Source organism: Lingula anatina, chromosome 2 (assembly GCF_051362555.1).
Source record: "Lingula anatina isolate TDL-2025a chromosome 2, LinAna3.0, whole genome shotgun sequence".
NCBI lineage: Eukaryota > Metazoa > Brachiopoda > Lingulata > Lingulida > Lingulidae > Lingula > Lingula anatina.
In genome coordinates this window covers 10,361,696-10,381,060 of record NC_141768.1, presented here as the reverse complement: position 1 = coordinate 10,381,060, position 19,365 = coordinate 10,361,696, and the positions used below count along the sequence as shown (strand labels likewise).

The 19,365-nt window shown below is 34.9% G+C and overlaps 1 protein-coding gene across 1 annotated transcript; it reads right to left on the bottom strand.

The window, feature by feature from the left end:
* Positions 1-1,247: 1,247 nt before the first annotated feature.
* On the bottom strand, positions 1,248-19,289 carry LOC106176963 (thioredoxin-related transmembrane protein 1). The gene is made up of 8 exons (XM_013559564.2): positions 19,097-19,289; positions 13,618-13,733; positions 12,898-12,943; positions 12,385-12,513; positions 11,920-11,965; positions 10,769-10,870; positions 9,607-9,726; positions 1,248-3,819 (listed from the first exon to the last, which is right to left on the bottom strand). The coding sequence occupies exons 1-8, from the start codon at positions 19,246-19,248 to the stop codon at positions 3,733-3,735; spliced, it is 798 nt and encodes a 265-aa protein (XP_013415018.1). The 5' UTR covers positions 19,249-19,289; the 3' UTR covers positions 1,248-3,732.
* Positions 19,290-19,365: the final 76 nt, after the last annotated feature.

Sequence of the window (19,365 nt, the reverse complement as noted above, 5' to 3'; positions counted from 1 at the left end):
ACTGCCTCCTCGAGTATGTAACTATGAAAATCAAATTAGTCTAATGCACTAGGCCATTGAACTGAAATTGCAACAACAAAGACTATATTAAAGTTGCAACTTCAGAAACCTACAAGCAGATGCACTACAATGAGTTTATTTAGAAGCTTCATTTGCTTATCACTTTCAATCATTAAAAGGCATGTTCAATGCTTGCCAATGGGTAAAAAATAATTAGTTTTTCCTTTGGCAAGAAATCTTGAAAACATTTATTATCTGGTTTTCCCTGAGGGAGGCTAGATGAACTATATTCAGTATCCTTTTTGTGAAAAAAACCTCTGGTAGGGTTTTTTTTTTAAAATTAAATAGAAATCCCTTCACTCTTAAACACAGTATACATTGTCTGAGTGCAGTTTCTTAAGCCGCAGACTATTAAGGATGCATGGCTATATTCCAAAAGCATATATATATATATATATATATATATATGAGCCAAAGTATATGAGCCAAAGTATATGAGTGATGACAACAAAATGGCGCAGTAGAGAAAGCAGCAAATGTGGTGAAGAATAAATAAAAAAAACATACCTACGAATATAGGTAAGCACGAGTAGAATTCATTTACAATCCTGCATGAATAACGTCGGGCGAATTAATTTTTTTTCGTTGTATTAACATCCATGTAACAGGGTGAAAAAAATAATTTGACATCATAAGCAACTAAATCTCCTACAGTTTGAGACTTGGTGCCACCTCCATTAATTTCAAGAACAATATCATGGCAGTTAATAACCTCTTTTGGAAAAGTGGACCCTTGGACTAAGAAGCATTTGGAATATCGGACCCTCTTCCCTTTGTCATATTGGGCCCTCGGAACAGCAGCCAATTTTTTAACTTGGTTCCTACAGTCTTCAGAAAATACAATAAACCCTCCGAATATAAGGATGTCCCCATTACTAAGATGACAGAAATCTAACAGTTCTACTGCTCTGATAGAACCAAACAACATTATTCACGGAACTGCTTTTCTAGCTTAGATGCCATTTAATACTTACAGTGAACTAAGAATGTTTTTCTGAAAAATAACAATGTTACGTAGGTCAATTGGCCAATCAGAGTACATTCCCACTTTCAGTGACCCCATTAAGAACACATCCCCATATCTAGAACATACCAGATGTTAAGGTAATGTGATCAACAGATTGCAATATGTAAAACCTTGGAGTGGGACTGATCCGTTTTCTTGTTTCCAGTAATTAAACTAACAATTAAAAGAAAATTATTTTTTTATTAAGGATTCTTTTATTCAGGCTACCGATGATTTACTGATGCCACCAGGCCAACTGCCCATCATCACAAACGTTTACACGGAATAAAGTTTCTTTAAACCTGTGACAAGTAACTCTGGAAAAAGTACCTGGCAAATATCATGGAAACTACAGTCCAACCAAAAATTGGTCACTGGCATGTATAGTAAAACAACTTCCTATCTCAAATTAATAGTGGCAAAGTTTGCCATTGGCTAATAGTAATTGGAACTTCTTTTAGCTAAAAAGCCTGAAATATGTGATCATTTTTTCTTCTGATGTTATCATCCATTCAGGTCAACATTTTGATTAGGTTGGAAAACATTGTGCTCTCAAGCTTTAAAAAAACTTATATAAGTCAGAGCTTCATTTCTGTTACTTCTGCTGTAGGTACAAGCTATAATCACTGATAAAATGAAATTTAAGGTACATATGAACCAAGCATCAATGGGGCAGGGATTAACTCACATAAACCACTTCTACTAGTTTCTTATATAACTCAAATAAATTAAATTAATCATTCAATCAGCCATAAAAGAACTTTAAATTGGTGGTCATAAATTTGCCTTAGTTATCTGACCTATTTATCTATTTATACAGCACAGCAAGCAAGCAGAAAATCTGTTCAAATATCCCTATATCAGGTAATACATAACAATGTCTTTCAGTATTTCTCCAAGTTAGACTATTTGAAACTGTGGTGTCATTTGGTTGACTTTGGTAGCAAGAAATTGAGTTCAAATGGATCTTAAATTAAATTAATAAATTTGATTTAACAACAACATCAAAATATCAATTTACAACTGAAATTTTTGCTATTAATATTATCAAGACTTATAAAGTTTTGTTCCAAAAAAGAACAGGAATATGCCATTTTGATTGGAGCCAATTATGCCACAGAATATAATGCTATATTGATAACTACAGAAATTACGTTTAAATCATTTACAAACAACAAACACTTTCAAGTAGCTTAACATTGTCAGCATTTGATGCATAAAACCATTTGACAAAAAAGAATTGAGATAGCATGTTAAGCAGACAGTATGTTCAAAATTATCATCATATGGCCAACTGAGCCCAATTTACCTGCGCATTAGAACTGAAGAAGGCATAAAATGACATTATTTTTTATAAAATGAAGGTTAGTTTCGATCAATTCCACTTACTCATAAAAAACTAATAAAAGCAAGCTTTTTCTGATCAATACCCCCTCGTTCAACTCCATGGATACCACCACTTGTTACATATATATATACACACAATTATATACGTGGACATGATACCTCATTAATTTATTTGTATGGATATTGAGAGCAAACTATCCATACATGCAATTCATACATGGATATGACTCTGTCAAACCTAGGTCTTATCTCCCTGACATTCACAATGGTATACATGTTAGTCAGATATACCACTCATCAGTAAAATGTATGTGACATCGGCGTGTGCTTTGCACACATACATATATATATAAAAAACACCCCACTGACTGGTGATGTATCTATTTCATAACTAAAAAATAATATGCTAGTTTCAAAACGGCTAAAAATGAGTTTCTGATTAACCCTCTTCATTTAGCACTTGTTCAATATATCATGTCTGGGTGCATTTGTACTAAGTTTGGACAGACTTATTTTGAAAATGCAGCTTAATAGTACTGATTGCAATTGAGCCAGCATGTTACCCTGGGACTAACTTTCTAACTCTAGAATGGGGGGGGGGGGGGGGCATGTAGCACCTTAATTTCAGGCCTTATAAATGGATTAGCTTTTACTAACACTACCTGCAGATCTTTCAGCACTAAAACCCATACTAACCACATAACCCACAGATTAACCTACACACTGTAAAAGTATTTACCACTACCGTAGCAGATGAATGTTAGTGCTAGTAATTGCTCTGGTAGTGGTAAATACTTTTACGGTGTTGGTTAATTTATGGGTTACAGGTTAATATGGGCTTGGTGCTGAAAGATCTGCATGTTATTAAACAACTAATCTGTTTATGAGTTTATAAACATATGTTCATTGTAATTGCTCTCTGTGAGGAAAAAGTGATTCGTATGTAACATATCTTCACAACTATCTACTGCCATAAAAATATATTTCAATTTTTTACCTTATATCTAATACAGAATATTGCTTCAAGAAACCTGTAATTTGGCAAGCATCCGGAAAAAAAAATTAAAATCCCAATCCTGTTTCAAACCCATGTAAAAATTATCCCCCTCTCTGTAATAATGCTTGTTTAATTATCACTATGCATTCAGTAAATCCTTTAAACCATTGCAGGCATAAAAACTAACACACTAACAATACACCATACAGAGATACAAATTCCTATTTTTTTTAACGTTTATTTTTCAACTAAATGTATCTGACAGTGTACTATTGTCCCAAGAGCAGCTGTGCATATCATGAAAAAAAAAGGACTCTTTTTCCTAGGATGATTCTGTATGTCTTTGTCTCACAGAATTTTCTTCTGGTTGTCCTGTTGACGTGTCATCTGGAATGTCAGACTCATCATCCTAAAAAAAAATTTGTTTACACATTTTGAAAGTTTTTTTTTATGGAAGAATTAACGCATACTTCTATAACTTTAACTGGATTTATAATCAAGACCAAGCAAATATGTCCATAAATTAAGCTAGTGTCCATCACTGAAGTTGGAGTATAAAAGATAACGTTCACTGTTAAGTGCTTTGATTCCCTTGAAAGGTAAAAATAAATGTATTAAGCAGTAATACAAAGAAAATCTCTCTTAAATGTCACAGCTATCAAACTCAGTGTTTACTGCTGTCTGAGATATGATTTCTCACTTTTCTGAAAGATTGTCAATAATGCATTGGCGCAAATGACATGCTCCCAGGGACTACCCGAGTAATGGAAGGCCCATCAGCAACTTTTAAGTGCATCATTATTATTTTTTTTGTGCAATCCATTAACAGCAACAGTATATGCCATATATTGTATCATGCATAATGTTCTGACTTAACAAGTTCAAAATCATTCATACATAACAAATGTAGTGTGCTTTACATTCTAGGAAATGGAAATAAAGGTCATATAAATATCAGAAGTCAGTTAAATATTTTTAAAGCATATTTTTAGAGGACATTTTTAAAGATAATAATCAGTTTTATACAGTCTTTACACTGATTTATTTAACTACTTTTTGAATGTATGTATAAACATGTAGTACATTAATTTAATAAAAATATGAATAAAAACATGAATTAAAATTTGTCTAAATAAATAACGATAAGACAAAATATTCCAAAAGCTACTCATGGCAATGATGAAGAAACATAAAAACTATGTAAAAACATTTACTTTTCACTTACAGTTGATTTTTGTCCAAACTATGATACAAATTACTATAATTAACTCTGCTGATTTTTTTAAAACCACAATTAATATTGTAAATGGTGTGGAGTGAAAAATAATTTTGTAACAGGGTCTACTGTTTACATTCAAAGTATTGCGAAAATGTCAATATTATCCATTACTGGAAAGTGAAGTATTGTTGATGATACAATAATTTTGCAATGAAAATTTGTCAATTTTTATTTTTTAAACACACGTCTGAACTTTGAAGCCATGCAGTGAGAAGTATAAAATAGTGAATATGATAGTTTTTGCATTCTTTTTATTGTCAGTGCCATTTTATTGCATTATTGTCAGTGCTTTTTATAATTCTAGATATTCTGTAAGGCACATGGAGATTCTTTATGGAATGCACCCTAAAAAAATCTATCATCATTCTTCCTTGAGTTAGAGTGTGTGGTGAAGGGGTGAAACCATGTGTTTTTGAACAAGTGTCCACATCACATTCTCAAGCTATTCATATACCTTATTCAAACTCAAAATTTCTTTTCTCTTTTAAATATTGAAAATGAAAAGCTATCAAGTTTGTATGAACTCAATACAAAATATTGTATAATTTAGATTTCTGATTAAATTTTGATTAAATTTTGGTCGATAATTTACTTTGACAACCTCTTGTCATAAGTCTTCCTTGAATTAAAGTGTAATAAATGTTCCTCATTCTAAAAAAATCAATTCACCATGGCAACAGCAAAACACTTCTTGCTTTATTAATGGAGGATGTATAACATGGAGTGATTGAGTCAGATACGGTAAAGTCTTGAAAATTTCGTCGTTCTTGAAAATTTCGTCGGCCGACGATTTTCCGCAGACGTAATTTTTTTCCCTTTGAAAACTTCGTCAACCTTGAAAATGAGGTACTCGATAATTTTTGAAAAGTTCGTCGCCAAATATGGCCGCGTTGTCCAGCTCAAACATAAAGGTAATGCGTCAGTTGATTCAAGACAATGATACGATCAGGATATCATTGCCGATAACACTTTCAATGGGAGATAGGAACAATAGTGTGCCCCTGCGAGCGGTCATTCACAATATAGATGGTTTAGATGTGAATTCCCGTTCTCAATTGCGGGAACGTCGGCTTTTTGTCTTTTGTTTTATTACTATTACCTGGCTCAAGGCGGCAAATAGAAGTCACAGGCCGCGGCTCTGTCATTTGTAACGCCGTTATAGTTATCGGCGGCTGTCCTAAATGAGGAATACACAATGAAAAAATCAAGATATTATCTCGAAGGGAAATGTACCCGTCACTTCTATTCATGGCCATGTTCAGTTTAGGACCATTTAATGACTACCTGACTCGTACATGGAGATTGTTCGCAATGCGAATGGGACGAGATGGCAATTTTCATATCTTCAGCAGAGATATCGTCAACAGATCGTTCGCGATCCAAACGAGACGAGAAGAAAATATTCATATTTGTTCGCGTAAGATTATCAGCGGGAGATCGTTTGCGATTCGAGAGAGAAGAAAAGGCAATCTTCATATCTTCAGCGGGAGATCGTTCGCGATGTAAGCGAGAATAAAATGCACTTTTCATATTAGTTCAAGGGAACTTCGTTCGTGGAAGATTGTCAGCAGGAGATCATTATTTTAACCCCCCTCCCCCTTTGAATTTTATAAATAATATATATTTTTCATTTTATCTTTAACTCCCCCCCCCTTCCCCGCTCACGGCATATCTTCGGCGGAGAATCGTTTGCGTAAGATCATCAGGACTTTGTTCGCGTAAGATCATATCAGAGGGAGATCGTTCGCGATCCTAGCTAGACGTAAAGGCAATTTTCATATCTTCATCGGGAGATTGTTCGCGATGTAAGCAATAATAAAATGCAGTTTTCATATTAGTTCAAGGAACTTAGTTTGCCAACGATCGTCAGCGGGAGATCATTATTTTAACCCCCCTCCCCCTTTGAATTTTATAAACAACATATATTTTTCATTTTATCTTTAACCCCCCCCCTTCCCCCGCTCACGGCATATCTTCATCGGAGAATTGTTCGCGTAATATCCTCAGGACTTTGTTTGCGATGTAAGATCGTCAGAGGGAGTTCGTTCGCGATCCGAGCGAGACGAAAAGGCAATTTTCATATCATCATTGGGAGATCGTTCGCGATGTAAGCGAGAATAAAATGCACTTTTCATATTAGTTCAAGGGAACTTCGTTCGTGGAAGATCGTCAGCAGGAGATCATTATTTTAACCCCCCTCCCCCTTTGAATTTTATAAATAATATATATTTTTCATCTTATCTTTAAACTACCCCCCCCCCCTTCCCCGCTCACGGCATATCTTCGGCGAAGAATCGTTTGCGTAATATCGTCAGGACTTTGTTCGCGTAAGAACGTCAGAGGGAGATCGTTCGCGATCCGAGTGAGACGAAAAGGCAATTTTCATATCATCATCGGGAGATCGTTCGCGATGTAAGCAATAATAAAATGCAGTTTTTATATTAGTTCAAGGAACTTAAATTGCAGATGATCGTCAGCGGGAGCAATTATTTTAACTCCCTGTAAATTTTTAGGAAGTTACAGATGGTAATTTTGGAAGGCCTGACACTTAATCCTGGGAAAAGCCCTGCATGCAACAAACGTTGCCAAGTGCGTAATTTTTTTATTATGTCGCATCCAGGTTATGATGCAAGGTTGCAATTAGGCTTATCTTGATCCTTCTCCTCTATCAGGAGGTATGTTTCTTACCGAGAAGATAATTCTCAACATATTTTCGGGTACAGTAAGTTAAATATAACTTAAAAGAGATGCACAAATAAATAGATTATTATTTACCACCAGAAAATGACTTAGGAAGTAGTAATAAATATCCCACAATATAGGAGGGTCAAAGATAACAGCCGCTAAGGATAAAAGCACAAAGGCCGGATTTTTGAAAATTTCGTCATACCCAGGAGTCGGGGAGAGGTAATTTTGAAAAATTAGTCGGATTTACACAATTAAAAATATTAATTAATTTTTAAGCGACGAAATTTTCAAGACTTTACCGTAAATGTATGTCACAAAGCATTTATTATCAAGTTGAAAATGCATTCCCTTATGAATTATTGCTATTTTATTGCAGGTGTGCTTTTGAGAATTACAAATACAGAGTAAAATATTATCAGGAATTACTTAACACATATCTCATCCCCAACATTCAAAATGTCCCATGCTGGTGTCCTGTGTCAGGTTCACTTAAAAAAGTAAATTTAGTGTAATTGTCATATAAAGGCAAATGTCCTGACTGTTGACATATTTAGACTTACAGGTATAAGTTAAAACAGCTCTAAATTCAATATTAGTACTAACCTTTATCCAGCTATTTTTTCTTTACCACTTGCTATATATATTTAATTTTTTTTTACATTAAAAAGTTCAGATATTTTTTGATACAGATAAAGGGGGAAATTATCAGAAGGAAACACTATGTAATGGAAACTGATTCCCAATAGCGTTTACATTAAATTTCCCTGAATGTTCTATGACAACTATAGGATCTGACATAGCGTATTATGTTGGATCCTTGGTCAACTTCAACCTAGTCATTCACTCAGCATTCTAGTGGTGTCTAAACACATTTTCCAGAAAGCTCTTTATGGTTTTGGCAGCTATTCATTACAATTTATGTCCTGAGTGTTTAATCTCCAATTTCATTCAATTTTATCAAACTAATGAAGTTTAAATATTTATACAAAGCATGTATGAGTTATTTTCAGCAAAGACAAACCATATTTTATTAAGAAACAAAATACTTGTCCCTCATACTCCAAGTAGATTAATTACTTTGTTGAAAAAAGTCAACATGCATTTTGTTCAACCTGCCTCAGAGATATGATAGCAGGGGATGTTGAAATGTTAACTTACATATTTAATGATCCTGCATGCTCTCAAGCACACAGGACTGTATTTTGCAAGTCATTGCAGTCAATTAGTGATGTGCAATGTGTTACAAGGTTGACATTTCATAAGTAATGTATTTTTATATTTGTTCTGAACTCATCATCTATCAAATCAATAATTTGGTACAGAATAAAGTAAATAGTCTCAAGGCAGATAATTACAAGGCAGATAAATTAACAAGGTTGCAGTATTGAACTGAAAAAAGATGGGGTAAAGCTGGGTAAAATGAGAGAAAGTGACCTAGAGTGACATCAAATCTATGAAGCTGCCTTATCAATCCTTAACACCTGTCCCTTTAAGACGAGATAGCTTAATATAGGTTAAAAATCATTAATGCCTTTAAACACACAATCGGAATCGGCCATTAAGTTTTTTGTCAATAGTTACAAAAAAAAAAAAAAAACTGACTGATATTTACCAGCCAATATTTTGTCTGCTGACAGTCAGACTTCACCAGGGAAATGGGGGCTGTGATAGGTATTACCACCTATCACCCCTCACGTGTGCTGGTTCAGTCAGGTGCCCCCTCATCTCCTTGCCCCTCCTTTAATTTTTTGCTATAGCTATTGACAAATGAATCTTAACTGGTCTATTTAAAACAATAGCTAATGAAACTGTTCAACATTTTTACATTATTGAGCGTTATATATCTTAGCATTCCACTCAATGTTCTGTTATGAGAAACTGACAGTTTCACAGTCTGGCTGTTATGCAAGAAAATCACCCAAACAGAATTCTCACGCATGGCATTGCCAATTGATAAACAAAAACTAGAGAATCTTTCCTCATTGCCTGTCATATTTTTACTATTTACTTTGTTAAAGAGCCCTCGCTTCAGGTTTAACTTCTGTCCAAATAGTAAGAAGTGAATTTAATTTGTGAAAGTGCGATAAGCCCCCTGTAATTTCAAGGAAGAACCTTTCAAAACATAATGCTTAAGTTCCAATATTATGCTAACATACAACACAATGTGAGAAGGCAGATAAAAGGTTAGCTTAGTCTATAAGAAAAATTTGCAATATAAAATATACCCACCCTAGAATTAGCACTGGTGTTTCTGCCACTGCTGTCCTCTGGTAAATAGTCATCATCTTTTTTTTTCAAGTATACTGCTGGTCTTGGTGGGAAAAGACAGTCACAACATAATACCAGGCCCTTGAAATAGATGAGGGAGAAAGAGTTTTTTTTTTTTTTTACTACTGTTTTTGTTGCATACAATTTTTGACATTTAATATAATCTGTTCTGAACCATTAGTTTTGGAATGGAAAAGGTAGTTGCAAGGTTCTCAGAACACTTAACTGATCTAAGATCAAATTGTGCTTTGGTCCACGTAATATAATTCCATATTCACAAGTCTTGGAGGACAGATTTAAATCATAAGGATCTTGGCTTAAACATTAACTAGAACACACACACACACACACACAATTAATTACTAGATTTATAACATCACTAACAAATTTGCACATCAATTTCAAAATAGATTATTTTATCTAATGAAAAAGGATAAACATTTCATGTTTCATATCATTAATGTTTTGACTAAAGGTCCCACTCTCACACTCAGCAATGTAGCTAAAACAAAAACGTTGCTAAAGTAGCAACAGAGTACAACAATCCTTTGCCAGTAGACAACTTGTATCTGAAAGCCTACTTTACATCAACTGACCTATCCAATATAATATGCATCACATAATTCCCCACAGACATAATCATTGATGTAACACTAATACTTCATATACTATGTACATTATAGACTACATTTATGCCCTTGGTGTGTGGGTTCCATCAACTAATTACTTCATATATAATGTATCAGTATCAGCAGTGTCATTGGCATAACGGCATACATGTCATTATCAATTGCAGTAGAGGAGTGTTTTTATAGCTATGTAGGGATTTTCACCTCATGCAGAGTGTGGGAGTTGACCAAAAGAAATTGGTCTGAACATTTAAACCAAATACTTGATCCACTTAAGTTACAGATTAATTGATAGTTGACAAATTGTGTAAGAAGAGGTCTTGTTATAAAACAATTACAACATTCAACTTCTGGCCTACTACTGATTTATCTTAAATTGGTCAAAGTGGAAGGACAGACAGACAGACAGACAGACAAGTGGACAGTTGGATGGACAGACTGAGAGGCATTTCTTTAACAGAAACAGAGGTCCAGGTCCAGCACATCTCACTCACCAGTCCCAGTATCAATCCTGCCATGATGGTGACTACTGCAAACAGGAGGTAGGAGCCCCAGGTGGGCACATTGTACAGCTCTGTCATATTATTATGGATAGTCTGGAAATATTGAGGAAAGTCTCAAGTCTTCTGATGGAAATTAATCTGTATAGTAGTGTGCAGTTATTGAAACATTTTAAGTTAAAACTGATTTATACGCATTTTTTCTGAAGCCTACCTCATCTCAGTCCTTAGTCATCGAAAGCTTGGAGCTAGGGTTCAGATAAAAGTGTTGAAATCAGACAGTTTCAACTTTGTTTTTAGAAATTTTCTATGAAAAGATCAATATACTGGTGTAGCAATAGTTTTCTAATGTCACATCTGGTCGGTATGTAGTATAACTACAGAAAACCCCGGGGCATTTTTTTTCTACAGGGCATGTGGTGACTTCAAACACATCTGTATCATCAGATGCTCTCTGATCTTTCTAAAAGCTTGAAAGTGCTGTAAACCATTTAAATGACTTTTGTTTTTTCTAGTAAATGAAATAAAAATCTCAATTATCATTTTTTTCTTTTATCTATTTTTAATCTGAGTTCATGTAAAATGTAAGCCATGTAAAAGGGCAATCCTGAAATGTCAAATGTTAGAGAATTCACAAGAGAATGCACCAATCTCCATGTTCTAAAATGATTACAAATGCACTTTCACTTGTCCTAATTAAATTATACATAGGTTATGCCATAAGCCATGTCTACAAGGTTGTTCACACTACAGTCAGGCCTGTAGTGATTTTTTTGGTGGGGGTGGGGTGGGGGGTGGGGGGTGGGGGGAGATGTTCAATTAACTTCCCTTTTGTCCAGAAAAGGTCTGTACTAAATCAATATTGCCCTAGGTTCTATGACATTTCTCAAATTAGGCCAAGTAAGGGGGTAAATAGGTAAAAAAAAACAAAACAATCTTCTTTTTGAAATCTCTGGCTACAGGCCTAACAGTTCCGAAGAAGTGTACAGACCTCTCATTTGTGAAATTAACAATAATCGAATAACGTCTTTAAAATGTAATGCTGGAAAGTGAAAATATATTTATTGTTCCCTTGAATTGCTTCATTTAGACACTGGTTTACTCATTCTTACCAAACAGGAAAGAATTGTCTGTGCGATACTCACCCTAACTAACATGGATAGCCTAAAAAACATGCTCAAGACAGACATGCTGAAAAAAAAAACAATACAATCAATACATGTGATTGGTTTAACTGTGCACAAGACAATTAATATACCATATAAAACATACATAGTAAAGACTTACAATTTTAACATGACCTTACTGATGGTGTAGTTTTTGCCATTTCATGACCTGTTACAATTTTTGTTGTAACATATTTTCGTAAAGTTACACCTGTATTTTGACCAAATTTACAACAAAGGCTTCTCAACAACTGAACTAACTTAGGCTGGAAAATTGTCTCACAGATCACAGATGTTACCAGACAAAAACAATATGCACAGAGTCTTTTTACTCTTAAAAAAAAAAAAAAAAAAAAAGCAATCTGATGTGGTGACATCAATAAGTCTTCTTTTGCTTTAAGTTAGTCCTGGTCTGGGTGTGATTATGTTGTTTTTAATCCTTACTGTAGCGCTCCCGGGGACATGTACCAAGGTACTGGATCCAGATCTTTCCACTGTTTGTCATCTACAAAACCTATTAAGTCCTTCTCATTCCTGGAGCCAAGGTAAACACGAAACACTCCATCTTTAACACTGAAATTAAGTATAGAAATGTTAAAAGACGATCTTAAAAGAAGCTATAAACTTCCCATCTGCTCCTAAAGCTTTATGGATAAGGAAATATATGTGCTTGTCAAATATCTCTACTTTTTTACATTTTACTAGTATATGTAGGTAACAAAAGCTGACTGGGACAGGCAGTTTTTTGGATTGTGAAATATAAGAAGTATATATTAACCATCACAGACAGATATCTAGAGCAAACAAGTATTAAAATATATATCAAGGCATATACCATAGATAGTAACATAAAATGCCAATATATCTAAATAAGGTATTCCAAGCAGATGGTTCAGGAACCACTGTCAAAAAAGTACTTTCTACCTCTAGACAAACGATAGTTCTTATTGAACTTACTGGTAAATTGTTGGCAAGGCAGTGACAAGAAACCTTCCACTCAGTCCTATAAAGAGATAAGAAAAGAAAATGTCAAGTAAATTTAGATTTGGAATCGTTAAAAAGAGTGGAAAATCTAGTATCAGTCTCAGCTAAGAGGGAAAATTACCTTTAATAGTATAAACTGTCATGCATGATCTGCTGTCACAAAAGGTCAGTCCTCCACACAAAAGGTAATTTCATTAACAAGGTAAACCAATGCACTGATCAAATTTCTCTTTGACATTGATTTAAGACAAAGTGACTCTGAAATCCTTCAAATTCTGAAATCAGATTCCATTTTTCTTATCTCCAGGCAAATCTTAGATAAAAATTTGCCTTTGAGAAAAATCATTTTTTTCAATCAATCAATGGGACTAGATAACATATGGACTCTCAATAATACCAGTCCTTGTATGAATTATAAACTCAACTTTTTAATTGTAAATAAGGCTAATTGCTGGTTTGAAAAACTCTGACTTCTATTATTTTTGATACTTTACAAACACACATACATACATAATATATGTATATATAAAAACATTGTATCTTTTTTGCCAAACAGAATCAAACTTTTGAACCTATGTTACAGATTTCAATTCATTCCTGCCTCCATTTGTAATTTTTAAGAACCTTTCCCTTTAGTTCAAATTTTGGTAAAAAGCAATCTTGAAGCATTAGCTTCAAATGTGCATGAAATACCTGGATTTTGTGTGACATCCACTTTAGCGACATTGATATCTAGATCCTTTCCCCAGCCTGCAAACTGGTCCCAGGTTGGTTCTAATGCCTGGCAAGCTGGACACCATGGTGCATAGCTGTAACGATCATTAATACTAACTCAAATAAAATAATCAATTCTGAAAAAAAAATACACATATATTAAAAATATAAATAAATAAATGTAAATAAATAAAATATTCATATGACGTAATATGGAATTTATTAATAGTCACTGTTATGTAAAATTAGGTTAGAGGTGGTGTGTGTGTGTGTGTGTGTGTGTGTGTGTGTGTGTGTGTGTGTGTGTGTGTGTGTGTGTGAGGGGAGGGAGCAGCATGTGTGAATCTTTAACTTTAAATATGGGTATTGTAAAGGTACATTTAGCATGGACTGAAGAAGAGGATTGACAAAATTCCCAATTTTCACATTTCTGTGTAGCTTAAAAAAATCAATCAAGTTTGACATAAAAATTCTGGAAAAAAGTCCTTGTACAAGATAACAGTCTTACCAATCTGCACATATAACAAAGCACAATATTATAACTAATCATTTCAATTCTGACCCATGACATTTTCAGTCAAGAAACATAGTAATTTGGTTTCTTGTCAAACATGGACACAATCATAGGAGTTCCTTCTTCTGATAGTGGTGTAAAGGCACTTAAATACACTATCTAAAAGACACACACAGACCAAGGGAATCAACTAAATCACACACAAACACACAGAAAAAAAGAAGCTTTTAGCTAACTGAGTGTTGCCCACATCTGGCAAAAGTAAGTGATAATCACCAATAGTCTACAGGATTTATTGACTAGCAAAGTTACTGTCTCGTTGGCATATTGCGTTGGCATATGCGTAAGAAAGCAGCAGCTTGCTTCACAAGCTATCAGTGTTAGATTGCTAAACAGCAAAAAATATTTCCTCATACATTGCAAATCCAAAATTATAAAACATACATAATCTTGAATGGAATAACAACTGTTCGTATGGTTTCCATATTTCACAATAAATACATTGTAAACAACTCACAGAAATATAATATATTCTATTTTACCACCAACATCGCGTACTTGCCATTACATCATGTGATCTCCATAGATGGACACACTATGTAATAATCTCTTAATAAGAGAATATTGCAAAAAGCCAGACTTAAAAAAAAAAAAAAAAAAGGGACTAACTTTGGATGTCAAATGGATTCATTAACCATTGGTAAGAATGGGAAAATTGCCCTTTACCCCAGGGAAATCCATTTTTTGCCAAACTGAACAGTTGTTATCCCCCTAAATGAAAATGTGGTGAAAGTCTAAATGTTGGCTTCACTCTAATATAGTTGCATTTTTATTGTTAAAAAATCCTATAGACAAGCTAACAAGCTAAAAACCTAAAATGTGGAAATTTTGCAAGACATAAGCTACTTAGTCATGTATGCCTGTACCATCCACCCAGCCACCCACCCAGTTTGTGCACAATAATTGGCCTGGTTGTTAGCCAACAGATCTTATCTGTCACCTAACCTTAGGTGCAATGACATTAGTTTCAATAGTGAGTGACTATCAAAAATAGAAGTATTATTCTACTCACTGTACTGTAACAATTCTTTTTTTACTTATTTAACAACTAACTACTACAAACTGAGTCTGATACCATGTAGCCATTCTTTATGCCATTATTTCAATTTCTAAAGAATATAATGTATATGCCTATAAGCACATTATATGAGATGAATGACTGTAATTTACAAATCAAAGCGAATTCAAGTCAAGTCAAAATTGCCTACATAATGCTTAAAATAAAAAAAGAAAGAAAAGAAAAAAAAAGACCAGAGACTTTCTACAAAAATTGTAAGCTTGTTAAAATTGAGATTCTCTTATGAACTTTGCCTGTGAGTGAAAATATACAAAACACAGAGAGAAAACTTTATTAATTTTGTCAAAAAATTATTTGTAATATAAAATCTACAACTGACAAAAGGATCATGATATCGTTTTGGGGTATAAAAACATACAAATTTGTCTTTTAGACTGGGTTTCCATACCTAGATCGATCTCACAGGATTGATCCATCTCCAAGGAGTTTCTCGCTAAATTGCGATCAGCTTAAGCAGCTTACATGTTTGACATGCCTACTGAAGCTGCTAAACGATAATTAATTACCCCCTAGCAGCTTCATTAGGCGTGACAGACATCTACGCTGCTTAAGTTGATTGCAATTTAGCGAGAATTCCCTTGGAGGTAGATCTATCTACAGTTAGTATGATAGGGTCTGGGAATGGTCCCTTATACTCTGGTACATGAACTATGTTTAAATTCATCAAGCAATATAACCAATCATAATATTTACTGCAGTTTAAACCCTACATTCTAAAAATGATAATTTGTTTAATTTAAGAACATTTTGAAGTATCTTATTCACTTTAACAAATCCAATTTCAAGTGAGGAATTGTTTGACACATACATGTAACGAATACTTAAGATACCGTAAATTTGTATGCAGTTGGTATCATCACCACACTGTACCAGTGTATGAGAAAGTGATTCATATTTAAAAACACTTTGGTATAAACAGACAAGGAATTCAGATTAACAATGGATGATGTAGCCCAATTTCTAGTCTAGCACACTTATTTAACATGGATTGGTGTGGTTACTAGTAGGCCATAGATTTGCAAAAATTCTTGAATTCACTAGCTATTATATCAAAAGCTACGATGGCCCATAAAATCCTACATGCTACTCAGATCAATTTAAAGCATTTAAATAGTTCAAGTAGAGGCAAGAGTGATGTGGCTTAAAATATTTCTCTTCTGTGTCACTTTGCTCTGAACTTTCTACTGGAAAAAACTTAAAGGTACATACGAACCGAGCATCGGTGGAACGTGGGTTCCCAGTAACACATGTAAACCACTTCTACTAGATTCTTATATGACTCAAATAAATTCAACATGCCAAGGGATAAACTGAAAAGATCACTCGATCAGCCATAAAATACCTTTAGACTGCTCCTTTCTTTAAATTTTTGGTTGTAAATTTAACCTACTTTCGTGACATACTTTCCTGCCCCATTGACATACAGCATAGAATGCTAGCAGAAAAATCTGTTCAAACATCACTTTCGGGTAAAATTAAACAATGCCTTTTGGTAATTCTCTTAGTTATACTACTTGAAACTATATGCTGGCATTTGGTTGGTTTTTGTGACAAAAGATTGACTTTGTATGCATCTTTAAAGTGGAGTTGAGACTGAAGCAACACAGTAACATGATACCCATAACAACAAATGCTTTCGTCTAAACCCTACATCTTGTCTCAGGGAAAAGTTTGTCTTGGTCAAGTATGATTGGATTATACAATTATATACGTAACATGTAAGACCCATTCCCAGAGACACCATTGGTCCACGTGGATGGATCCAATTCTGTTGAGACTCTCACTGATTGCAAACAGCTAAATTGAATGATATGCTTCCTCTTGGAAGAATAAGCAGAATACAGAAAAGCAGTTATCGCATGCAGTATGTCACGTGACTTTTATAGGCCAATAAAATGCTAGGATATTGCGCACTCTGAAACAAGTGAACAAAGGTTGAAAAACACATCCGCCGTAATGGAAAGGCAACGTAATTATAATACGCGTACATGTATTTGAAAAAATCTACCTTTAACAATTACGATCAGAAAATTGCGGATGGGCCACCAGTGGACCACCAGCAACATTACCAGTGGCCAACCAGTGGGCAGCACCGGCAGCTATAAACCGCAATCTACCACCAGCTAACCACCAGCGGTACGCCAGTGGGCCATCGATAGCTGTTTGCCGTTTATAGCCACCGGTGGCCCACTGGTAGCATGTTATCTGGTATTACACCAGTACATGGGAACCAAAAGGCAACTTGTCTTACAGCTGATTGCACTTAGCGAGAGTCCCTGAAGAGTTGGTCCAATCAAGCAGACGGATGGCATCTGTATGGGGTCTAAGAGTTCTAAAACAGGGACATAACGACGCCATGCTCAGTTGATAAAGGCTAATAAACCATTTGTATTAGCTTAGATATATTTATCAATATCATATTTATGCCATTCACACTAGCACTTTCTACCACGGTCAAGGCCTGACCTTGGTCCTATCGCGGTTAATTTTTCTAATGTGAACGGACAACGTACCCCTGACCGTGGTCGAAATAAACCCAGACTGGGAGCTGGGTTAAATCGGAGTTGACTCCGAATCGCAGTCAAGACCGGATGTTTAAAAATTGAACGCATGTGCACAAGTGGGCAATTATTCAACTGATTTCGAAATCCTCGTAACTATTTGAGTACTCTGAGTATGAGTAGCAGCAAAAGAGTATCATGGTCTGAGGATGCCGTCAAGGGCCTCCTCGCCATATGGTCAGAGAGTGAGGTACAACGTAAATTAGCAGGAAGTGCCAAGAATAAAATGGTCTGTTGCAAAATAGGCTTTAGGTTATTGGTATTGCCGTGCCTACATGTAGAATTAGTATCTTATCTTTTGTCACCATTATGCGGTAAACTCATATATCTGAAATAGAATAATATACTAGTAAATACAAAGGGTCGGATTTTTACTTATTCGAACAATAGAGCGCATGCTGAACAGGAAGTACAATTGCTGAAATTCTATCACTACTGATCCCTGCCGGTGTGGCGTGATAGACCCGTGCCGTGACGAAACCGTTCTGCACATGCGCATTGAGGGTAGATTGAAAGAAGTAACTTCCGGTATGACGATGTCGTCCTAAGTAGGCGCTATGTTTGCACTGAACTATGATTTTCCAATTCATAATTCAGTGGTTTTCGTCATGAGAGAGTATATATTTGATAATCTTATTACTACAGTATACGGGGGAATGTTGGAAGTGAGCTTTTGATCGTGACTGAACTGTTTTGCTCTGTGTAAAAAACATGGCAGATCTAAGACTCGTAGTATAAATCTTTTCATTCTACAATGTTCTTTCAATTCAGAGTTCAGTCATTTTCATTAAAAAGAAATCATGTATTTGATAATACTACAACTTTCTCTACGGGGAAATGTTGGAAATGCATGTGCAGCTACGTACTGTAAGTCAATTGACTGCTACCCCCGCGTGAATAATCCGCCAGAACGGTTTATTCACGACGACGGTTTCTTCACGTGACACCGGTATCAGTGTGAATGCAAATAATCTCAGTTTAGTTGACCGCGATTCAATCGGAGTTAACTAGACTGCGGTTAACTTTCTAATGTGAATGGTCTGATAGACTAAGTTATTTCTGGTGTCCGTGTAAAATATTACCTGTGACTGTGCTGTACTATAATTTATGTAAAAGTACTAACCCCAATATATGTATCAATGTCTAACCAGTTACCTATATACAACCATCAGTTTCATTTACGAAGTACTGTCAGTGGAATCATATTGGTACATAAATTGTTAGATGTAGGTTTCTTTTACATACAATTCAACCATCCACTCTCCCGCTAACATGTCGCTCCAATTATCTTCTTGAAGCTCAATGGTCTTCGTCCCACTGTGGACTGGGATAATTCCTAAAATGATTAAAACGACAAGGAACATCTCGGTTTCTCGCCGACGAATGGAGGTCGCCATTTTGTTTCAGCCCGCAGAAATAAAAATGAAATCTGAAAATAATGGCAAGGTTGGATGAGACTTTCTCGTTGAATCAACCAAATATAAAATAATATGGATTTTTAAAATTTATATATA